At 40.8% G+C, this 25,533-nt stretch overlaps 1 protein-coding gene across 1 annotated transcript in view; it reads left to right on the plus strand.

Moving 5' to 3' along the window:
• The window catches only part of STK39 (serine/threonine kinase 39), a 315,215-nt gene that overhangs the window by 87,380 nt on the left and 202,302 nt on the right, over nt 1-25,533 (plus strand). Inside the window, exons 6-8 of the mRNA XM_039470095.2 lie at nt 18,951-19,060; nt 19,324-19,425; nt 21,488-21,621. Coding sequence (XP_039326029.1) covers nt 18,951-19,060; nt 19,324-19,425; nt 21,488-21,621 — 346 coding nt within the window. The remainder of the gene's footprint in view (nt 1-18,950; nt 19,061-19,323; nt 19,426-21,487; nt 21,622-25,533) is intronic.

The raw sequence follows: 25,533 nt of genomic DNA on the forward strand, positions 1-25,533 counted from the left end.
TATCTCATTCAGTCCTCAGCACAGCTCCCTGGGGAAGGTACTATTGCATCCATTTTACAGATGAGATACTAAGTTACAGTGGGGAAGTCAATGGCCCAGGTCATATGTAGAATAAGCAGTGGATCCATGCTTTGGGTTTGGGCAGTCTGACTGTAGAAACTGTCGACTCAGCATCTGTGGGATTTCCAGCAGGAGGACCTTAAAGATGGATTTAAATGACCTCACTTTCAGATGGAATGCCAGGGCAGTCACTAGCTCTTCTGTATCTCTGCATAAATCGATTCCCTCCTTGGGCCAGGGAACATATTCGGCACCCTCTTCCTCCTTGCTCCTTCAGGTTGAAACACAGAGGTGTCCCTGGTAAGGTTTCAGGGGTAGGCGAAGCAGTCATCTAAACTTCATTTGGTATAGAACTAAGCTCAATAATGACACCACACTCTTTTCAGACAGGAAAGCTTCAGGTTTGATGTAGTGAATTAGAACCTGAGGACTGCCTACTCAGAGGTGAAGAGAAAATGCTTTCCTTGTTACTCTGCTTTCTATGCTTAGAGGTCCTGTGTGTGTAACTTCCTGCCTTGGAAAATGTCATGGGTTTTGCTGCACTGTGTGATAGAAGGGGGAGTGGCTACTTGAAAGTCATGTTCTTCCCACGGCATAGCATTTTATTTTCCAGTTTGATGCCCTGTCATACTGTCAGGAAAAGCTTAGTGTTTTGGCAAATGGCTAAGCCTGTTTGTCCGGAATTAATGAGAGACACTATTTTGAGCAAACAGAAATTCGTATGAAATGGGTCACTTTGGGGTGTGGTTTCTGCAAATCTGTTTAAAGATTTTTAAAAAATAGTGGCTACTCTTGATGTTCTGTAAAAATGTTGATTTCAACACATTTGATTTATGAAGATCTTTCTAGAGGCTTACCACTACGTTACGTAAGGTAGATCTCATGCTCACCTTCACTTACTTCTGCCTGTTAGGGGTGTGTGTGTGCTGTGGTTTGAATTCTGTGTGCCCCCAGATTCTTATGTTGAACCTAATCACCAATGTAATGGTGTTAGGAGGTGGGGCCTGTGGAAGGGGATAAGGTCATGAGGGTTAACCCTCATGAATGGGACCAGTGCCTTTATAAAGAGGCCCCAGAGAGCTGCTGTGCCCTTCTACCATGTGAGGACACAAAGAGAAGGCACCATCTATAAACAAGAAGGTGGGTCCTTACCAGATAGTGAATCTGCTGGTGCCAGGATCTTGGACTTCCCAGCCTGCAGAACTGTTTTTGTTGAAATAAGTTTTTGTTGTTTCTAAGTCACCCAGTCTAAGGTATTTTGTTATAGCAGACCCAGTACCCAAAGATGGTGCTTATGTGTGTGAATGTGAATTTCCCTTCCCTAGTTTTACATAACAGAAATAAAATCTGGTACTGAGCTAAAGCAGCCTAGAACTCTAGAAAGTTATCATCAAACTGCCTCAAGTATGGGAATCCATTCAAATCAAGCTTATGCCATAGTTTTTTCACTGTCCTAGGTACATTGGGATAACTTTGGGTAGGATCTCTTATTTACTGGGAAGGAGATCATATCCTTTTCAGCCTTGAATGCATTTTCAGCTTAAGTCTGCATCTTGAACACTGAAAACTCCATGGCTGAAACTACCAGGAAAACATGCAACAAAACTTAACTTCTGTCACTTAGGTGTTATCCAGAAAGTGCCAGAGGAAGGTGTGCAAGGTGGTTGAGTTTTTACACCCATTGCAGCTAGGTTCTTTCATTTTCTTTTTGTGCTCTTTGGCCCTCATAAAGTGCACTTTGGTGGGAGGGTGGGGGTTGAAGAGTTATTTCTTGTGTTGTAGGGAAGAGAGGCTGCTGCTTTGAGCAAGGTAATATGGGCACCCCAGCAGCCCTGGAGTCAGCTTCCGATTAGTATGGGAAAGCTCTGAAAGCCCCTGACGCATCCAGTCAGGAAATGATGTCATCACATTTATGAGCACCTTGGCCCCCTGAGCATGGGCTCTGACACCAGACAGCCATGGTTCAAACCCTGGCACTGCCCCTTCTAGCTGTGTAACCAAATCATTTAGCTTTTCTGTGCCTCATTTTGCACGTTTGTGTAATGGGAATATACTATAGCATTAAAGGAGTTAAAACACATTTTGTTTTACAATTAAGTAACTCATGGCTTTCGTACTGAAATTGAGATGGCGTCTTCTAATGATTTAGGGTGTGGTAAGCTCATGGTGGCCAGGGAGGTGAGGCCTTAGGCACGCCGTCTGACCTCCTGCCGTATTGTTTTGCTTTTCCTTTTTCTTTGTCCCCTCAATTTCCTCAGTATCACCACGGTGTAGAATCTGCAGTGTAGATCTGACCATATCTTCCCCTTGCATACAGTTTATAAGCATTGTTGATGGACTAAAGCCCCAGCTTCCTCATAATGGCAGATGAAGGACCTGCCTGTTTTTTGAGTCTTGTCTGCAAGTGCTTTCTGCTGTGACATGAAATGCTTAAAGCTTCTCGTTCAGGGTTCCCCTTTCTTACCTGAGTAACTTCTCTTCATGACACATTCATGAAGAATTCTTTCTTTGAGAAACCTTCCCTGATAATTTCCTCCACCTCTGTCATACCCACCTGCACGGAGTTAAGCACCTCACCCTGGTGGTTTAAAAGGTTCTGTCCATACTCTAAGTAGCCTGTCACACAGTACTGACATTGGCCTCCATTTTCCCGTCTTCCCTTGAGACCGGATACCTCCCAGAGGGAGAAACTCTGTTGTTCATCTCAACATCCCCAGATAGTGTCTGCCACATGGCAGGTGTTCCTGCACTTCGGGTCAGTGCAATCTGCCTGGAGGCATGCGAGACACCCTATCTCAGCAGCAGGTTATGCAAGTACGTGGGCCTGTCGGTGGCAGAGGGAGCAGATGTGAGGCATAGCTGAGAGTTCCAATGAGTAAGAATATATCAGCTTAGCAGGGAGGGAGGCAGAAATATTTTAAATATTTAGGTGTGTATATTACTGCATAGTTTAAAGGCTAAAAATAGTTTTTAATGAGCAACATCACTTCTGATTTTGGACAAGCGCTGCCCTAGCCAGAAAGCAATGAAATGATCAATAAAGTGAAGGGAGAGTGAAGCAGAGAGCATAAAGAGGCACTGGTTACACTTAGCAAATAGAATACACATGACAATGGAAATCTGTTGGTGGGGGTATCAAGTGCTTTCTTTATCGTGAACCGAAATACTTGTTTTGAGTTTTAGCAACAGTTTATAACTGCGAATTATGGTTTGATGAATTATGACAAAATTCCCATACATGATTTTTGATTTTTTTTTTTTTTTTGCTTAAGTGAATAAGGACAGTAAATTAATATAGCTACCTGATGTTTGGTGTCTTGACAAATGTTAACATTTAATGAAAGCTCTAGCATGAACCAAGAATGTACTCTGTTCTGGAAACTGAGTTTTTCATTCCATCTGTACACCATCAGTGAGAAATACTTGGGGAGACTGTAAGCAGCTTCAACAGCTGCTAGCAGTTGTTAGAGCAACAACTTAACAAAATGTTACTGGGTGAACCCGATGGAGGAGAACTGCTTTGCTGTACTCCTCTGCTGGAATTTTTGCTCAGCTGTGCACATTTAGCTGCATGGGGACAGGGTTGAGCTTCGCAGAAGAGTGTCTAGGGGGGTGTGAGGCAGATCGGACTCAGTCTCCCTCTGTACCTCTCTTTTTTCCTTCCTGTAAGGACCTGAAATATCATTATAAAATTAAATTTCGCATATTACCACAAGCTACTGAGGTCTGCCTAAAATTTTTTAGACTTGAAAGCAGAGCAGTTTGGTTCTTCACTTATTTTTTCATTTATTTTTCTTTTCTTTTCCCCAGAGCCTCCATTTGTATAGCCTGCTCCTTCTGTGGAGGAAAAGGCAAACATTAGGTGTTTGGTTTCAGTGTATCTTCAGTAGTTAGTTGACAGGTATTTATTGAGCACCTGCTATGTTCTAGGCATAGTCCTCTCAATGGAGACACAGACATTAAACAGTTAACTATATAAATTTAATTTTAAAAATGTGTTCAGGGAATACATATACCTGGTTAACTTAAGTTAGCCACATTAGGACTAGTTGAATAGGTTGTAATGGAGATAAGTCTTAAATATGTATTATAAATAGGAATAGGTTTTGATCAGTAACCTAAGTTACTGCATGTATCATACATTGATTATAGATTTTGGGGAACTTTAAATAGTGTTAACCTGGAATGGAATATGATTTAACACTTGATTGTATGTAGCACACTTGAGGACACAGCAGCCAATGAAGCCCCTCCACAGTCATTAACTTACTGTCTTTACTCTTTGCTGGCCATAGTTTGTATCACCTGTAAAATGATATGCTCAGGCTGTCAAATTTCCTTTCAACTCTAAAAAATGGATAACTTCAATAGAGAGCTCTACGGTCCCTGTGCTCCTGAACTGCACTTCTCACAGTCTTTCCCAATTCTTTTAATGGGAGAACCATTCTTCTATTGAATAGGCCAGAAATCTTGATGTTCCTCAACCCTTGTCTTTCTCTTAGACCCTATATCCTGTCCAATATGTTAGTAAATCCTAGGCTTGACAGTATTTCATCAGCTCCCTGCCGTCATCCCGGTCCACAGACCCATCAGTTCTTGTTTGGATTATTATGGTAGCCTCCTTAGAGGACCTCTTTTTCTGCCTTTGCCCCTCTGTGGTCTCTACACAGCATCCAGAGTAATGCTATTAAACTAAGTTGACTTGTATTATGCCTTTCCTCAAAACCCTCCAACCCTTTCCCATTTCAGGGTGAAAGTCAAAATCCTTAAGGTGGCTCGTGAAGCCTTATAAGATATGGTCCCTCATTATGGTTAGGGACAAGCTGCGCAGGCTGAACCCTTCCCTCTGATTGCTCTGCAGCTGCATTCCTGAAGCCCTACCTAGGCGCTACAGCAAGGCTGCCAGAAGTGCTGCAATTAAGCAAAGCCTGATAACAGCCATCCGGGCAGCATGGGCAGCTCCAGGGAGGACAGAGAAAACATATGTTGGTTATCCATACTTGTAAATTCCCGTTTGACACATACCTGTAAAAAAAAAAAAAAACCTCCTGGTTTCTCTCTTTTTTTAATTTTAATTTTTTTAAAAATTTTTTATTTATTTATTTTTTTGAGATGGAGTCTTGCTCTGTTGCCAGGCTGGAGCACAGTGGCGCAGTCTTGGCTCACTGCAATCTCCGCCTCCCGGGTTCAAGCGATTCTTCCACCTCAGCCTCCCAAGTAGCTGGGACTACAGGTGCATGCCAAATGCCCGGCTAATTTTTGTATTTTTAGTAGAGACAGGGTTTCACCATGTTGGCCAGGATGGTCTTGATTTCTTGACCTCGTGATCCACCCGCCTCAGCCTCCCAAAGTGCTGGGATTACAGGTGTGAGCCACCGCACCCGGCCTCTCTTTTTTTAAAAAAAAAAACTGCTGTCACAAAAGTCACAGGATGATGTATTGTAGGTCTGTTACAAGTTAACAAATGATCTCTATACCTGTTACCAGCGGATAGATTACCTCAGTCCTAAAACTCCCTTATGCCCCTCTCACTCTATATAAACCCCTTGTTTTGTAGGCTCAGGGCTGCCTCCTCTGACTGTTACAGAGCAGCCCGGCAGATTAATAAAAGTTTCTTGCCTGACTTTGGGTCTGTTCTCCTTTCTCTTGGCTACCCTTACAGTGATCTCATTGATCTCGACTCTGACTTCTTCCTCTTCAGTCAAATTGGCCTCCTTACCTTGCGTGCCACTGCCTCGGGATCTTTGCATAGGCTCTTCCTTCTTTCTGGAATACTCTTTTCCTTACCTCCTGCAGATCCTGGCTCAAGTGTCACATCAGTGAGACTTCCACCACCTCATATTGCAACCCCCACATCCCGTACTTTCTGTCCCCTGCCCAGCTCTATTTTCTTTATAGTACACATCAGCATACTCTGTATCAGTGGCTCTCTCAAGCTGCACTGGTAGACCAGAAGCATCAGCATAAACTTGATAAAAATGCAAACTCTTGTGCTCTCCCACCCTAGAACTTCTGAATCGGAAACTCTAGAGGTAGGGCCTAGCAATCTGTGTTTTAAGAAGCCCTCTAAGGATTCTAAAGCAGGCTGAAGTCTGAGAACTACTGCTATGTATTATATTTTGTAATTTTGCTTTTATCTATATTTACCTCTCCCCCTTACCCCTGCTCCAACTTAAAAGTCAGCTCCGCGAGAGCAGGGGTTCCTGGTCTACGGTCCCGGTACTTAGAACTGGAACTGGCACTTAGTGAGATCTTGGCAAATAGTTGTTGAATGAATTAATGAACATCTGACTATATAGTAAATTAAGATTAAAAGGATATTGAGCAGCAGTGTTTAATGTATGATTCTTATAGTTCAGTGACTCTTCAATGTTAGGAGTTTTCAGTGTGAGGTTTTCTTTTATCACAGACTTGGAAATCTGCAGATTCTCTGAAGATTCAACTAATCCTTCTCAAAACTTTGTAAAAAAAAATGATGTGCATTGTTTCCTTAAATACTTGTAGCAACTGGAGTTGTGTTATTTTAATCTTCTCCCATAGGGATCATATCTTTAACATGTACAGATGACCTATTGTTGCTTAATGGAGGCTTCTGATAGTAGCACTAGTTGAATGGAGATTTGTATAAAAAAGATCACCTGCAGGTATATGAATATTGCATTGGAAATTTAGACTTATTAATATTTGATCCAAGTTGTTCGTGCCTGTCTCTGTGGATATGGCCAGCCAGAAGCCCTCACTGACTTTAGAAGCATACCTTTGGCTTGGGAAACAGTAATACCTGTATAATATCCTTTCCTGGTCTTCTCCTTACAACAACTCTGTGGGTTCAGGACAATAGGTCCTTCAGATGAAGCGTCTGAGGACTGCCGAGCAATTGTGGACTTGTTTAAGGTCATTCTGAAGGTCATAAGAGCATATCACTCGCAGATCTCCTCAGACTTCACTTTCACTTCTTGCCATTAGGTTTCACCCCTACTCTACGCCTTTTGACAGTTCAGTAGCCCCAGGGCTCAATTCCTGCCGTTGTAAAGTAAGGAAGGTTGACAAGATGTTCTCGGAGGACCTATCTTGCATCAGAATGTTCAAATAACCCTTCATTAGTTGCCATCACTAAAGATGTTCTCAGTACTATTTTAAAGAATTCAAATCAGAGGAAGATCTTGGGCACAGAGAGGGGAGTAAGGCAAGGCTGTGTCCTGTGGCCGCTTTTACCAGAGCATCTTTAAAAATAGTCCTCCCACCCCACATTGGGGATCCAGGGATGAATGGACATGTGGTGTGGGAATTACCTGTTTTTTTCCTTTGTTCAGTGTAATTATCATATTTAATAGGAAGTTGACCACTAGTGAGCTCTTGGTCACGTGTATCATTGGACTTGAAAAATTTTTCTCTTGCCTGGAACTTTTAGCACAGCTGGCCTGAGACTCCTGCTCCAACCTTCCCTTCTGTTGCTCCTCCACGTTTGACCACTGACTCCACTTCTTACTGAAAATTCACCTGCTTTGGGGCAAGGGTTCTGTAGCTCTGACATAGATGGGCAGATTATCTGTGGTTTGCTATTTTGTTCAACTGGTGCTCTCCACTGCTGTGGCTAATTGACTCTATCAGTCAACTGAACTCTGAGCCAAATATAGTTGGCATTGTTGACCACTGATTCTTTTTGTCCCTGTTATTGTCTTGATTGAGAGAATGGCTGAGGAAGTGGGGAGGGAGTGGCGGCCTCTGTATTTTTACCAAGAATCCTCCTGTTGAATTTTTCTTTTGACTGTCATGAATTGATTTGATTCCTTGTAGCAGGTGCAAAGGATGTAGCCTATTTGAAGGAAACTGGTTGATGGCAATGTCAAGAGTCTACCAATATGAGACCCCAGTCATGGGAAGACTTGCTTCTTTGTGTTTCTTTTGTTTTAAAAGATGAAACTCTGCCCTTTATAGACTGTCTTAGGATTTCTTCTTTTGTTGTCGGAGAAAGGCTGTGAAATTGTCATTCTCAGATGTTTCAAAGAAGGTCATGACTACCACTCCCTCATTAACAGACAGGGAAGATGGATTTGTCTAGAGAAGTTGATAAGTGATTCTGTAGGGCCCAGACTTAGGAAATACTATGTTTTTTGACTGTGAATGACTTGGACACTATGCCGTGGTTATGCCATGGTTGGGGCCACGGCGTGTAGAGCCAAACAAGACCAGTAAGCGCCATTTGCTTTCAAGAAGGAATAAATAGAAATGAAAACCAGGAGCCTGATGTGGGGTGAGGGGAAGGGATTGGGTGGGAGTGAGGGTGCCAAAAGACCCTCTTTTGTCCTACCTGGTTCTTCTTGGGGTACCAGGTTGTCTCCAAGCAAGATGAGTGGTGTGTCCCAGTTTGTAGTGGTGTGTGAATAACTGATTATTAATAGTAAGGTGCCAACGTATTTATCGACTTCCTTAAAAGATAAGCAGATTCAAGGTGATCACTCTAATAATACGATTGTACCCACCTGCTGTCACCCTGACACAGTTCATCAGAGGTTTTTCACCAATGAGAGACAAAGGAGCAGTGTCACATGAATCTGTGTGCTGAGTGATGTTTACCTGTAGCCTCTCTCCCAGCACCGTCACGCCTGCAGTGAGCAACCGTTACTGATAAACCGTTAGTAAGTGTTGTGATTATAAAATATTTTTATGCACTTAAATACGATTTCATAAAAATCTGTCTATTCCCAATGAGGTGTGTACCATGTGGATGAATTTATTCTACTGGACATGTGAGACACAGTTGAGAATCGCCGGGTTAGATAGTTCTGTGTGGGATATGATTTATCTTTTTAGGATTGCCCTTGGACTTACTGTGTCATAAGATACATGAATATGCACACACAAATACTTTTTTCCTGTCACTCTTTCTCCACTGCCGTGGTTCTCTTCATCCAAGAGGCGAAAGAGGAAGCTATAGGGTTGGCTGTGCATTGAGATCTTCTAGTCCCACTGAATCATGCCATAGTGCCTGCTAGGAAGACGGTCATCTAGAGCAGTGCTTCTCTTCTTCCAAGTATAGTCAGCTGGAGATGTTGCTGCAATTCAGATTCTGATTCAGTAGGTCTGGAGTGGGACTCAAGATTCTGCATTTAAAGCCTTAGAGGTAATGCTGGTCTGGTTTATGGACCACACTTTGAGTAGCAAGGGTCTAGACTAGGATGTTGAAGTGACTTCTGTCTCCTATTTTCCTAGAAGTGTGTTATTTTCTTTGTTGCAGGTTTATGTAAGTATAGCCCCAACAGCAACATTGGCAAAAAAGTGAATTAGATTCTTCTTGCAGTATGTTTTCTTCCCCCTTGAGATGTCTCTGCATTTATTTGTTTTAATTTATGCCTCTGGCACTAAAAGCCATGCTTGATACTGGAGCTGTTTTAAAATCCAAAATTGCAATGTGTGCTAAACTGTTTTCTTGCTAATTTTTTACCAAGTCCTTTTGGGGATTGCAATGACTTTGGCCTCTGATGCAATGGTTAACCCTTAGCAGTCAGGAAGAATGAATCAATGTGGTTAGACAGAGGAAAGGCAGGAGGCTGTAAGAGTTAAGAAGCCTTTGGGTACAAATAACAGAGTACTGTTCTGAAAGGAGATTAAGCAACAGAAACATTAATTATCTCACATAGCAAGAAGTCTGGGCATTTGGTTTCAGGGTTGGTGCAGGGGCATAGAGATGTCACAGAGGTCATGCACTCTTTCCTGCTTTCCCTTCTGCACTCGCAGTTGGGGGTTGGGCAGCACCTGCCTTCATGGGCTATTACCATCCCATCTGTCACATCTTCTTGGGCTGTTATCACTGCCAGCATCATCCCTTCACGTGACCGTTCTCAAACAGGAAGGAGAATGAGGAGCAAAGGACCCTTGTAGGATGGTTCTTTTATTCAGGAGAAAAACTTCCCTGCAAGAGCCAGTACTGTATTACCTTTGAATCTTATAGGCCAGGACTAGGGCAGAGCCTCAGCCCATTCACTTATGCAAAAGAACATCTGCCATTATTGGCTTAGCTCAGTAAGATGACTCTCCTAAGGCCTGGCAAACAGAATCAAGATTCTGGTAGAAAAGAACAGGATGTGGATGTTGGGTAGTCAACCAACAGCATGTGCTACAAGAACTGATGTGAGAACATCAGTTCTAAGCTCCCCGTTGTAAAGCTTGAGGACCTGTTGCTCAAAGAAGAAAATGAGCAGGGAGTGTCATTGGGACTTAACATTTAGGCCTGTTCAATTTTAAAGCACCTCTTTGGAGTGGAAACATGGCTCCTTTGTATGCACTATGTCTTCCCTTGCTGCCTGTCCTCTTTTTGTTAGTTTTAGGGATTGTTGATGCAAACTTAATAGAATCAGGATCCCACAGTATGCCTTTGAACAGGGGCACATATGTTACATCACACACATTGCTGTTTGGCCTCTTCGGTTGTGGGTGTGCTGGAATACCACTGTAATACTAGAGGGAAAGCTACCGTATGTGCAAAGTAGCGTTATTTCAAGAGGGAAGGCAGCTCAGTGAGTGTCGGTGGCTGCTGCTCCAGGTCTTGCTGCATCTTGACTTCGTCCGCTGGGCTTTGTGCTCTGCTTCTTGCCCTGGGCTATGCTGCGTCTACTGAGCACAGCGCAGGTGTCCAGAAGTGCAACGTCCACCTGGAAGATGTAAGGTGTCCCTCTGGCTTCTTTGAGTCAGGACAGCAGAAGGCTCTCTCCTGCTTTGGACTGCAGGGTTTCCTAGCAGGTTGGAGGTATGGGGTGGCCCTCCCAGTTTGCACTCAGGCTTGGCTTTCCGTGTCCGGAGGTCTGGTGACATTCTGATGATGGTCAGGCTCCAGGAAGGTAAAAAGTTGCTCCTATTTCCTCTCAAACAAAAAGAAAACAAACAGAAGAAATAGTATCCAAAGGCTGGATTTAATTATACATAAACATAAAACAGAAGTGGTGATTTGGTCAGTTAAAGTAGCAAAAGCACTTTGCTAACATGTACCATAATTGAATAAGCATTGTGATCAGAAGGAAACAATACTAGAATCCTGTTGGCTTTCATGTAAATACTGAATTATGGCCTAGAATGAGCTTTCTTCTTACTCTCAAATGCCGTGGAGGGAGAAGGATTTTGAGTAGAGAGTGCTATGATCAGAAACTGCACTTTAGGAAGATTAATCTGGATGTAATAAGTAAGGTTGGATTGCAGTTGGAAGAGGCATGCCTCTGATTCTCTAACTCAGGCGTCCCCAAACTACGGCCCTACGGCCCCCTGAGGCCATTTATCCGGCCCCCCGCCGCACTTCAGGAAGGGGCACCTCTTTCATTGGTGGTCAGTGAGAGGAGCACAGTATGTGGCGGCCCTCCAACGGTCTGAGGGACAGTGAACTGGCCCCCTGTGTAAAAAGTTTGGGGATGCCTGCTCTAACTGCTAAAGCCCTGACTTACTCTGGTCTGTGTTTTTCTTCTCTCACCAAGAAAATTGGGAGAAAGGGCCCTGGGAATTAGCAGCGGAAGATGGTGCCTTTAGTGCTGAGTGTAGTATACTGGGCCCATTAGCATGTTTCTTGTATTCATCTTGCTGAGGTTGTGTCATCGTCGTTCTGTTTAAGTTAATATATTTCCCCATGCTAGCTCTCACTAAAAACCTAGAGTTGTGTCTAAATCAAAACTCTGTTAGCCCATGGTGTCTAAACCCACACCGTGCATGTACACAGTTGTGCACACCCATCTGTACCAGGCATAAGTGGGTGCTGTACCACTGGCACACATCCTAGTACAAAAATAATATGAAAATAAGGAAATATGTGGTTAAAGAGAAAAAAAAAAAAACTCTCTTTAGTCTGTTCCCAACATAATTAGGAAAATATTTGCTTCTGTTTTCTACTCATTATTATACAGTTTGCATAATTGAAGTCACAATGTACTTCTTGAATCATCCAACGTTGGTGGTATAACATTTTAAGGAAACCTGTGGGACTCGGGAAGGCCGGATGCTGGCAGCCCTGAAAATGGGTGTTTAGAAGAACATTTCAGTTTTGTCAGTCAAGTCTTGAGAGTCTCTCATGAGAAAACAACAACGACTGGGAATCAAACCAAATTATAAAGGGATTGGTTTTGATGATATAAATATGACATTTAGGATTAACCAGTGAACCTCAAACCAGTTTTTCTGTGTTGAGTAATCACAGCTTGCTCTTTACTCAGAGAAGAGCTTAGGAGTTGTGGAATCTTAACCCCGTTATTCCATTTTGCATTTCCTTTTCAATAAAGAAAAAATACACTGAACTTTCCAGAAAAGGAGACTAGGGCTAAGTGGCTGACTCCTTTCTGAAGGACTGTGGGTTTTATTCAGACCTTCAGTAACTTGCTGTATGTTCCTTGGCAAGTCATCTAATCTTTTTTATTCTTTCCTCTTTTCTTAATTCCAGTGTCTACTAAATCATCATCTTTTCTTAAGAATTTGTCTAATCCTCTTCGTTTCCAACCTCTCTATTCATATACAGGCTCTGTTGATTTTACTCCTGGCCTGTGGCTGTGGTCTTCTCTGCTTCTGGTCTCTTTCTTTTCCTGAGCATCTTTGCATGGTACCCTTTGCCAAATGTTCTTCTCTAGCGAGAGAGCGAACAACAGCTGTTAACTGAATCAAGTACAAGTCTCCTTACCTGATGCTCAGACTCTGTGGTTGGTTGGGCACCTCGACAATCTCACCCAGTACTTTCCTGCTTTTAAAAATCATGGCCCCTGTGGAAAAGAAGCTGCTTATAGGAAAGAACCGGAAGCTATGGGGGATCCTATTGCTTCAGACTCCCAGCTAGCCACTTAGGCATCAGTGTCTCTTTTAACTCCTTGTAGCTACATTTTAGGAAGCTCTGAACTCTCAAACAATGATCCCATTACTCTCTAATCAAATATTAAATTGACCTAAGTCAGTGTTGTTCATGCACAACTCAGGTTCCTTTTCAAAGAGAATAGCAGGTGCTGTAGAAGTTTGAGGTAGGTGAGGGTTGGATATTCACCTACCGCCTCCCTTACAGGTTTTAGAGAAATCAAGTTTCAGAGCAAATTTTGCCATTCATTAGCAAGCAAGCCCCTAAACAGTTCTCACAATTCGTTCTGTAAGCTCAAGGAAATCCCTGTTCTTTTCTCCTCATAGGTGAATGAAAAATTCATTAGAAGCAGACATGCCAAGATTCCAGATGCAATTTTTGTTTTATCTTTATACTTGCTATTAGGAATCCAACCTCCACAGAACTCGTTAGGAGTATAGTCTATAGTTGGACTGGATGGATTGTTTTATTCTGTTCATGCAAGGGTTGGAATTATTTTAGGCTGTTCATGCAAAGTATTCTGAAATATTTTAGCTACTCTCTGTGTGCTAAGAACCTTTATTTTCAGCAGTGAAAGCCAATTTCTAACATGTATCATACCTCCCAACAGGTCACTGTTTTCCCTAATAATAACCCTTTTGGACAGTCCGTCACCTGGCTTATACTCATCTGTATTTAGATTTGGATAATAGAAATGCTTCCAGCAGCTGCCTCTGGCATCCTGAGTCGAGTGCTGTCGAAACACCTCAGCACTAGGCATTCTTGGTTAGAATGCCAGCTGACCACCTAGGTTGTGGTATCATAAACATAACATCACATGGCATCTGGTGAAGTATTTCAGGTAAATTTTAGGCATTATAACCACACAGTTGGCAGACTAGTTTTGTGGACTGAATTAGGTGGGAGAAATCGCTTTTCCAGTTTTTTAAAAAAAATGAATTTGTTGCCAACAACAAGAAAGGGAGCTTTTTCATAAAGATTCCAGTGTTTGGCTTCCCTGGGAAAACTGGGAGAACCAGCAGTCCTGGCTCTACATTTCTCTCTGTGTCAACTTTCTTCTGGTGCCAAGCAGCAGGGGCCTGCCTTGGACCTTGGTGGGAGGGTGCTGACAGTGGGCGCCAGGGCGTCACACGGGGCCCAGCACTTCCTAAAGTCTCCCGTCACAGAGACTGAGTATCAAGGGCCCTTGTTGAGACTCTAGGCGTTGGTTTTCAGGACCCTCTTTTCTCCTTTGTATTCCTGCCTGGACGCTGTAGGTGTTTGAGTTTTCTGCCCTTGCAGCTGTCAGACAGTTTTTCTTCCTGGCTCCACACTTGTGCTTTGCCCATGCCGTTTCTTTGTCTGGAATTTGTGTCCTGTTGGGCTTGCTCATCTTCAAGGCTGCCACCGGGGCCCACTTTGGAGATAGTCTTCCATGAACATTACAGTTATAGCTCCTCTGCTTCTACACAGACAACGTAGTAGTTGATTTTATACATTGCATTTGATTTTACATGTTGTTTTCTTGTTTATTATTTTCATGTCTTATCCTCCTACTTAGGTGGGAATATGCTTTTTTAAATTTTATTTTGAGACAGATGCTCACTCTGTTGGCCAGACTGGAGTACAGTGGCACGATCACAGCTTACTGCATCCTTGACCTCCCGGTTTCTAGTGATTCTCTCATTTCATCCTCCCAACTAGCTGAGATTACAGGCGCATGTCACCACACCCACCTAATGAACAATCATGCCTGACAAATATTATTAAATTCAACAAACATGTCTTTCTCCTGTTTTATCTCTGCCACTCTGAAATGTTTATGCTTATCCCCTCAGCCTGCTTGCCTTATTTATGAAAAGACCGCAAATAGTGGCTTGTTGATCTACCTAACAGTTGTCATAAAGAATATTCATATATGGGCCGGGCGTGGTGGCTCAAGCCTGTAATCCCAGCACTTTGGGAGGCCGAGGCGGGTGGATCACAAGGTCAAGAGATCGAGACCATCTTGGTCAACAAGGTGAAACCCCGTCTCTACTAAAAAAATACAAAAAATTAGCTGGGCATGGTGGCGCGTGCCTGTAATCCCAGCTACTCAGGAGGCTGAGACAGGAGAATTACCTGAACCCAGGAGGCAGAGGTTGCGGTGAGCCGAGATCGCGCCATTGCACTCCAGCCTGGGTAACAAGAGCGAAACTCCATCTCAAAAAAAAAAAAAAAAAAAAAAAAAGAATATTCATATATGGTAAAAAATGAGTCTTATAAATATGAAAGTAATATAAAAATAGGACCTGGGCATGGTGGCTCATACTTATAATTCTAGCACTTTGGGAGACTGAGACAGGATGATTGCTTGAGCACAAGAGTTTGAGACCAGCCTGGGCAACATAGAGAGACCCCATCTCTACAAAAAATGAAAATGAATTAGACAGGTATGGTAGCCTATGCCTATAGTCATAGCTACTTGGGAGGCCAAGGTAGGAGGATCGCTTGAGCATGGGAGATTATGGATGCAGTGAGCCATGATCATACCACTGTACTCCATCTTAGGTGACAGGGTGAGACCCTGTCTCAAAAAAGTAAAATAAATACATAAAAATAGGCCTAGATAAGAATCCTAATAAGGCCTAGAAAGTTTAAGTCCCTTTCTGGAGTCATAAAATTGAGTAATAGTCTAGCCTTAGTCCTGATCACTGTCAACACTTGCTCTTGCCCGTTAGTCCTGTGATGTTTCCCAGTAGATCTGCCACTTTCCAAACCAGATAACCATAGCTGCAGACCCTCCTCAAGGCTTAGTAGCATTCACACATCAAAATAAGACCATGGCCAAAGTTACTGAAATCACTCGGGCCAAATTACGCAAAGTAGTCTGATGGATGCACATCAAACTACTCACCAGGAGTGAGGGTGCTGGAGATGCTCTGTCATTAACAAGGTCATGCAGAAAGCCCTCTGCTGGTGCTCCTGTTCAGCGTGGAGGGATGATGTACCTAGATGATGAAGCGTCATATGCAAAGGCAACGCAGGTGAGGCCAAGGAGGTGCTGGCATCAGGGAATGAAAGTAAGTTGTTCAGTAGGCTGGAGCTTACTCTCTGAATCTGAGAGTAGTGATATACGTAGGGCAGGAGAGGAAAGGGGAGTCAGGTTTACGTGTTACGCTGAAGGATTTTGGCTTTTTCCTGAGGGGACAGGGAGCCGTGAAAGACTATTTATTTATTTTTGAGATGGAGTCTTGCTCTGTCACCAAGCTGGAGTGCAGTGGCATGATCTCGGCTCACTGCAACCTCTGCCTCCTGGGTTCAAGTGATTCTCCTGCCTCAGCCTCTTGAGTAGCTGGGACTACAGACATGCACCACCATGCCCAGCTAATTTTTTGTATTTTTTAGCAGAGACAAGTGTTCCACTATGTGGGCCAGGATGGTCTCGAACTCATGAACTCGTGATTTGCCTGCCTTGGTCTACCAACGTGCTGGGATTACAGGCGTGAGTCACCATGCCTGGCCTGAAAGACTTTTTAGGAGGGCTCAGGCCTGTGACATAGCAAGGCCTGGTTGCTGGAGCCTGGGTCTGGGGAAAGAACGGAGCTGGGGACTTAAGGGGCTGCTGCAGAAACCTTGGCAAGAAGTGGCTTAAACGAAGGCAGTGGCTGTGGAAAAGCAAAGAAGTGGGTGGATTCAGAAAATGTTACGGCCTTTTCATTGTTAGGATGACAGCATTCTTTGTTGTTGCTGTTGTTGTTTTTCTTAAAGCAGCTTTTACCCATATACTCCAGTTACTCCTGGAGGCACAGCGATGGACTGGCTAACTTTATTTGTAGCTTCTGATTCCATGTTGCTAGAAAAATGTCCATGGTTTTTGACCGAAGTGTATCTGGAGCCATTCTCTTTGGCTGTATAGATGTACTCCTTTTCGCTGTCACTGTTTGCCACCTCATTCTAACTGTCATATGCAAGCTATCTCATCAGAATATACCAATTTTTTGTTTATATAACATAAGCACACTTTGGTCAAAATGTTTTGTTACTGAGTACACGTAAATCTTTCTATATACACATTAGCCATACATAGGAGCAAATTGTGGATTTATTCTGTAGTCATAGAGTGAGTAGATGTGCTCCTGAAATTTTTAATCTTGAGTTTTAAAGACATTTAACCATCTGTTTATGATGTTAAAAGTGAGTGTTCAAAGTGGAGGCTCTGAATAAATATGTGAATCATGACAGATATATTGAAAGGGTATTGTCAATAATAAATCACTACTATACATCTTTTTCAACTGTTTTTCAAGCTTTTTAAAATGTGTAATATAAGCAAGTAGCATTTTTAAGGAATTGAAAATATATCTAATGTTAACTATGGATTTTTACCTGGATTATGTCTTTTAGGAAGACGTTAGGGCACAGAGTTGCTTCAGTTGCATTTAAAGAATCAGTTTTTCCTTAAAGCAGCTTTTACCCATATCCTTAATTTATAGATTATACGTATTTATTTAATATTATAAAATTTTAATAAAAATTAAATATTGGATTCATTATTGAACTTCTTTTTAGAAATATAAATTAGGTTGAAATTAGTAGCTTTAAAAGCTTTATCATATATATTTTTTCCAGCCAGATATAGTAGATGTTTACAAATATTTTAATTCACCTAACTTTTTTCTAAGAGAATGAACTGTATGTTCTCCCATCCACAGCAAACTGACTGGTTCCAGAGATTTCTTTTCACAAGACTTCAGTTTTCTGGCTGCAGTACAAGAATTAAAAGGGTTTTAGAGTTGGAAACATATAGGCATCTTATATTATATAGCAGTTTAAATAGATATACTTTTATTCAGCATGAACATGAGAGTAGCAGTTGGAACAAAGACTCCACCTATCAATTTTCCTTCCTTTTATTTGTAGTTGAAATCCTGTTGGGAGTACAAGTAAATTTAAATATAAATAAAATGCAACATTCAATATATTTCTACTCAGGAAACTAGTTACAGTGTTGTTAAGTCACAATTGGGTAAGCTAACCTTATAGGCTTACAGCAGATGCTAACACATTTTGACCTTGGTTTATGCTTGAGGTTGTTTTTTGGTAATTGCTGTATCCCTGACAGTCAACAAAGGGGACTAGCAAAGGAAAAGTATTTAAGAGCGATTTCAGGGGCTCCGACTGCACAGTGTGCTGTGGTGTTTTGAGGTGCTGACTGCCTGTTTTTATTACTCCCTACCAGCTCACTCACTATCTAGCAGTCCTTGACCTGGCTATCATTGATAGGTACACTAGTCTTGAGTAGGTGGTACTTTAACTTAGTAACTGCTTTTAACTGTTATATAAAAATGAAAGCAAGAATAGTACATTAATAATCGCCAGGCATTCCCGTGTGTACTGTACATACAAACAGAATTTTTGCACATATGCCTGTATGTATATATAGGTTGAGTATCCCTAAATCAGAAAATCTGGAATCTCAACTGCTCCAAATTCTGAAACTTTTTGAATGCTGAAGTGACATTCAAAGGAGATGTTTATTGGGACATTCCAGATTTCTGGTTTTCAAATGAGGGATACTTAAACTCGTTGAGTATATAATGCATATATTTTAAAATTAGAAAAAATAAAAAATCTAAGACATTTTTGGTCACAGTCATTTCAGGATGCTTAATTCATCTTCTCAGGAAACGAACTTCTGGTATATAATGAGTGTTAAGAAAAATATGATTGACTTTTACAGTCCATTGCATCTGTACTTATGAAAATCGTCCAGAAAATCAATGTTTGCTGACTAAGCTTTTTTAGATATGGACAAACTTGGGCATGTTGGCTTTATATATCTTATCTCAGCTAAAAGTAAGACCCTTTAAATTGGTATGCTAAGCTTTTAGACTGGCAGGCTTGTGGCCCATTACTGGTGATGGTGTTCTGCAAGGTATAGAGGATGGCAGAGGACAGGTCTGCCTTGTGTGTACCTGAGAGAGTGCCATAGACATGTTCAGAACAGTTCATCACCACTGTAAAGCTCACAAAGAAGAGACATGCTCAAAAAGTCACAATTTCTAAGCCATAATGTCTTACATAAAATAAGGCTGTTTTTTTTTTTCCCTTTCAGATTTTGGGGTAAGTGCATTCTTAGCAACAGGGGGTGATGTTACCCGAAATAAAGTAAGAAAAACATTCGTTGGCACCCCATGTTGGATGGCCCCTGAAGTCATGGAACAGGTAAAACAAAAACAAAAAAAGAAAGGAAAAAAAAAGAAGTGACTTTTTTGATGGACACAGTACAATCATACAGATCATTAATTTCATTTTTCATTCTAGTAGAATGAGTCATGTAACTAAGATTTAATTCTCAATTGCTAGCTAGTTAGCAAACTAACATGAAAGTTATACATAAACAGCTGTGGATTTCTGACATGATAGGAACTTGATGATGTATAACATGCCTGCTGTATGATGGTATTTTTTCCTGCTTTCTTTCTTAGGTGAGAGGCTACGACTTCAAGGCTGACATGTGGAGTTTTGGAATAACTGCCATTGAATTAGCAACAGGAGCAGCGCCTTATCACAAGTATCCTCCCATGAAAGTAATTACAGTGGAAAATACTATGTCAGGGTTGAAATGTGATTAGACGGAATCTGTTTTCTAATTCTCTTGAACATCTTCATTCTTCTCTTAGACCCAAGGAGAATTAATGGAGAAACACAGTCAAGTTGACTGTTGTCTGATTTTCTCAGTGGACAGAATAGGACAAAAGTAGCCTAATTCCCAGCTTTGAAGCTTGCTTTACAGTCTCAGCACAGAGTTGAAAAAATAATGGGATCAGATTGTTTGATGGAGGTTATAGCAATGACAAATGCTGGTCATTACTCTTTTGATAGCAGAACAACAACTCCAGCTTCCCAAAGAAAATCTCAGAATAGATTATAGTGATGTCATCTCTGCAAATGGATTTCCCAGATTTTAAGGCTTTTTTTTTTTTTTTTTTCTTTTTAAGTGGACTACAACATTTTTACCCCTGCTCTCATAGTGCAATGTTGGCGACTCATCTGATATAAATGAGCCTCAGTGTTTTTAGAAAGTAACACATTTTGGATGCTGTCTTCATGTTTCTGCTATCCTTTTAACTGGCCTGTATCCCATTATTTCTCTTAGTTCTGAGATAGTGGTATCAGGGCTAATTACCCAACTGGATTTTGTTTTGAGGCTGAAAAGTTTAGTGAGATTATAATGCTGTTTTACAGAGAATATGGTCTATGATCGTTTCATGGTTATTGGAAAAATTTAGGAGGATTTATTAAACCAAGGATTAAAAGTGAGTTTTACTGATTAAAAGAACTAATGTATTCTTATTGTAGAAAGTGTGGATGTGCAAGTCAGACTAAAGAAGAGAAACAATCACCTATAATCTCATCAACCACAGACAATCTCTACTAAGGTTTTAGTGTAGTTCATTTTTTGTTTTATATATGTTAGCATGGCTAAGATTTTAGAGTATGTGCGTGTATATACATAGACCTGATTGTGCTAGCAAAAAATTTAAAATTGAAATGTAAACAGCTGAAGTGGCCTTTTGGAGAAAAAGCACTGAAGTAACCCTGAAGGATTTTTTCTATCATTCAGTTTTTCTTTCTTTTGCCTCTTCTTAGTGTTTCCCACCTGAATTAAAAGTCGTACTTGCTGGTCCCAGCCCGGAGTCCCCTAGGACTTTTCTTCAGAGTCCCCAGTCCCCCACTTTCTCCTGTTGGCCATTATCCTCCACAAACAATAAGCCATCACTTTCATCCTTCATCTATTCACACATCTGCAAGTGTTTGAAAGAGGCTTGACATGTATAGCATTTGCATAAATTAAGGCTGGTTTATGCATTAATGAGGTGTATTCATTGTACAGGCTAGCAGTTTTCTACGCCTTCTGCTTTTTTTTTTTTTTTTTTAAAGCAAATAATTTTGAAGTTAGTGTGAAAGAGTGGCATTTTTACCTTTTTGATTTAAAGCTGTATTTTATTTTGTTTTGTCCCATTCCAAAAGCAGCAAGGACTTTGGATTTGATGACAGTTTTTAGCAACTCAGTTATATTCTGGCTATCCTTCAGTGTCTGGCTCTCTCAGTTTTGCCAAGCCTTTTAGCAATTTTCTGTATGTTTTCTCATTTTTTTTTTTTTAAAGGAAATCATGTTACCTCCTGGGATGTTGTAGTTTTATTTTTAGGGCTAGTAATATGTTACAGAAGCCTCGAGTACAGGCAGTTCCTTACTTATGAATGACCTGTACATGTGAACAGTCACTGCCTCTCTGGCCCTCTCTCTCCTCCTCCAGCCGCTTTCCCAACCAGCCTGTGCTGGAACTACGTGCTCCTCGAGGGAGTACAAGAACCAGTTCCCAGAAAGCTCTGTCCGGGATCATTCTTAACACATAGAGCAAATTTCGTAAATTCTATCAATGGAATAACAAAAAGATTAAAGGGGACGTGAACAGATATACAGTGGCAATGAATACTTTGAATGCACAGTTTCTGCAAAGTTAAAATCATGGGAAAGCACTTTATATCTAATCAAGGATGGTCTTTCATGCTTTTATGAAAAATTCAAAACTAGATTGTGACAATTGCTATACTGAGATTCTGTCTTCATGTTTGTTTCTGCTGCAGGTGTTAATGTTGACTTTGCAAAATGATCCACCCACTTTGGAAACAGGGGTAGAGGATAAAGAAATGATGAAAAAGTACGGCAAGTCCTTTAGAAAATTACTTTCACTGTGTCTTCAGAAAGATCCTTCCAAAAGGTAAGTGAAGCTTAGTGGATGAGTTAATGACCTGGTTTGAGTCATGACAAAGCTTTGTTTGTAGATGGGGAGAGGCTTTGTGAGGACACTGGAAAGGTATTTTTCTTGTTTGGGAAACCCTGCTCTGGTCCCCAGATTTCCAACCTGTTAGTGGATGACAGTGTGGGTCCAAGAGGGAAAAAAGTAGGTGAAGAATGAAGAAGAGGTAGAGGAAGAATTTTGGCGTTAATAAGATTCACCGTGCTTGTTAGGTGTGGGCTCTGTCATCACAGGAAATGAAGTAAAACAGAAATCAAAAGAAATTGGCAGTGATGCATTCAGAAGCCGAGCTAATATTCTGCACAGTGTAGGTTGAGCTGACCTCTCAGGATTTGAATATCCTGCTAGCTCCAGTCTAAACTAGGCAGAGCTATTGAATTTTGCATGAGCTTCCTGTTAGTTGCAGAGCAAGTTGTTTGTGCTTTTTAAAAGATTATCAGTAAAGAAGATTAAGGAGATTTTTTACCTTAGAAAGATTAATCATGTAAACAGAGGCAAATGGCTTTAAGTTAACATTAGTGTTTCCTATTTTTCGTAGGTCATTGCCTTGCACTGTAGCGTGTCTGTTTTCTGAGCTTCTTCCTTCCTTCCTAATTTCTGTGACTTAGAAATATCCTGGTTAGTGATCATGGAGCCCACTGTTCTTTGCCACCTAGAAGAGAATGTTATTTATGTGAAAGGCGTTGCCTGGGTAACGTCCCCTTGTAGGTCCTTGATTGCATGCGGCGTTATCGTGTCATAGACCAGGACAGGCCTTGGAAAAGTTCCTGTCTACCCTGATTCACCTGAGGATCCTATTTGATCCTTACATTTTAAAATGTAAGAACTGATTTCTCTTCTGAAACTTTGTTTTTCAGGGAAGGCCTCTGCTGTTAGAAGTGATTCCTCTGTTTTGATCTTAAACTTTTATGAACTTGTTAACCCTTTTATCTTTCTGCAGTAACTTACTGTGAGCAGGCAAGCCTTCTCTAGATTAAACACAGTTTCTATCATTGTACCCATTTTTTGCTCTCTTCATTCATTGACATTTACTGAATTTGCTTTGCCTCTTTTCCGTGCCAGTCACCTTTCTCATGGAGCCAGGAACGAAGACTTTGCTATTAGCCATGTTGAATTATTCATTGTAAAAGGGATGATTATTTTGTAATACCTGTGTACTATTTATATGTAATCATCTCATTCGTCATTTATATTTGATTTGTAGGGCTTGTTTTCCTTCCGGAATTTTTTGATCTTTCATCGAGGTTGTATTTTTAACCTCCATTTTGGTGAAATGCCCTTACATTCTTTTGTCTTCCAACATTTGCTTATGTTCCCCTTGAATATGGTATACAATTCAAGTAAAATTTTTTGATATCTTCAGGAAAACAGAATTTGGTCCTTCATAGCCCAGCAGGAGTTTTTGTCTTTCCAGGTAGTACTGGGTTATTACTGATGGTCTTACTGATCTTGAACGGCAGTAATTGAGATTCCACCTAGTGGTTGTGATTTGTAATGCCACAGAATTCCAGCTTCTTAAGAAAATTGTTCTGTAGGGTAGAATTGTTAGTGTACTTAATGATATAATAGTGTATTTCTTTAGGAGATTTGTATGTGATTTGGTCAAAACAAATTAGATTGACATACATTATATTCAACAAACCATTTTTATTTCTTAATAATCTTGAAAGTCCTTCTGGGTTTTATTCATTTTATGAGCTTAAGTATCAGGTTTCTTCTATTCCACAAACAACAACAAAAAAAATCCTTTAGAAGAGAGCCATATACCATATATTCAAAATGTTCAACCCTTTCCTTCAGACTACTCTCTTAAAAACACTGTTGACCTACAAAGTATTAATCGTTGAAGGTATTTTAGATATTTTTTTAAATAACCTAATGTGTTCTCACTGTTGTGCTGGTGTTGTTCTCTATACCAAACCGCTGTAGGCTGTTAGTGGCACATCAACTTCCCAGGTGGCTCTTTCTTACAATGAAAAGACACATAGGTTGAGTTTGGGGGGAAAAATCTATGAAATATAAGAATGGAGAAAAGCAATATTGTTGGATTACTTTTTAGGTAGGATGCAATTTCATATGTATTCATGAGTACTTTGATAAGTAAACATCAAATTGCTGCACTATAATAAAGGAAACCACAAATATTTTCTGCCTTTGCTGTTGTCATTCAAGAGTTCTTGCCCCTCCTCTGTCCCCTTTCTATTCCTCTTTCTATGCATGGTTCAGATGCCACATCTTCCTAGAGTTAGGTACCTGTGGGTGGGACTCCCAGCTCTATTTTATCATCATCTGCATGACAGCTTTCTTGTCTGTACAGTGGGTCTAATAATACCCACTTCATAGCATCGCTATGAGGATGGGAAGAGAGAACGCACTTCAAGCACGTAGCACAGTGCCCAGGGAGTCTCTGAGTGCTGATGAGATTAAGATTGTCATTCATTATTTGCCTTTTTTTTCTTGATCAAGTGGAGTTGTTGAAACTTTTATGCAATAACTACAGTATATTGAAAATGTCTTTTGTAGCACTCATTATACTGTGTACTCTTATTGATTTACACAACCCAATTCCTCAAAAGTTTGTAAGTTTTTTAGAAGAACCTGTGCCACTTATCTTAGATCCAGTGTCTGGTTTATATTATATACTCGGTGCCATTTCTTGAACAACTAGAGATCATTGGGAGCTTGAAATTTGGGGGTGCTTTGGACCTATTGAAGAATGTTTCATAAACAGAAATCAGATTTGAGTAGGATGAAGAGTGAATGCAGAATTTTTGCTAATTTTTATTATTTCTGTTGCCCAAGTGTAGAGCATCTACCTGTAATCTGAAAGCAGTTTACTGGTGCCAAAACCCTGGTATTGCTGAGTACCTTGTGAGCAATGAGTTAAGAAATATTGTGAGAAAACGCTGACTAGGACAGATTCACTCACATGCATCAACTCACAGGCCGCTGAGAGTAGGCTTTCTTTTTTTGTCAACCTTGAAAGCTCATGGGACTTTCCTTATAAGAGAGAGTTGGGGTGTTACAGCCCTTTGGTTCGCCTGAGTCTGTGTTCTGCATTGGCGTAGACAGAGAGTTGCTTATATTTGCATGACAGAACATCTTACTGTTTCTTAAAAATAAAAGAGCCTTAATCTTGTAGACTACATGTTTTGTATGGATGGCAACTGTAAAAAGAACCAACATTTTTTTTTCTTTGAGCAACCAGGGGGTTGATCTTGCATTGATAAATCCTTGGGAAAGGAATATGACTTAAATATTTCTTTTGTAGGGAATGGTGTGGGGAGAAAAGCAGCTCTGCTTGAGGTCAAAGGGCTGTTGGAACTTACTCATGCAAATTCTTACTATATCATATTCAACTTGAATCTTTTGAAAATTATTTTAAGTCCCAGTGGACTTTGGTTCATCCATATGTATTAGCTGAATCCTTTAAGAGATTTTCTTCTGAGAATGTTGGTACTTGCAGACTACCGCATTGTTTTTAAGGATTTAAAATTGAATCATCACTCAAAGCCTGGACCATTATTTTGGTTGCTGGTAGCATTTTAGCATTTCTCATAAAACAGTGTTTGTACTTACGTTATACTGAATTCTTTGATGTTTGCTAGTAGCCATGTAAGATGTGACTGTGCTTACAGAATTTCTTCCTGTAGTGCTCAGCTAAAAGGTAGGCAGTACTGGTGGTTCCACATTAGCCAGGCATTGGTAGTTGCTATCGTATAAAATAAAAATAGATCAATGAGTAAAATAAAACACCAAAAGCCCTAAAATCAAATGGGCAGCAGGCACCTCAGCTTTTCTCAAACTTTCTATCACTGTCTTTCCTCTGTTATTTTCTTTTTTTTTTTTTTTTTTTGAGACGGAGTTTCGCTC

Source organism: Saimiri boliviensis, chromosome 5 (genome assembly GCF_048565385.1).
Source record: "Saimiri boliviensis isolate mSaiBol1 chromosome 5, mSaiBol1.pri, whole genome shotgun sequence".
Lineage (NCBI taxonomy): Eukaryota > Metazoa > Chordata > Mammalia > Primates > Cebidae > Saimiri > Saimiri boliviensis.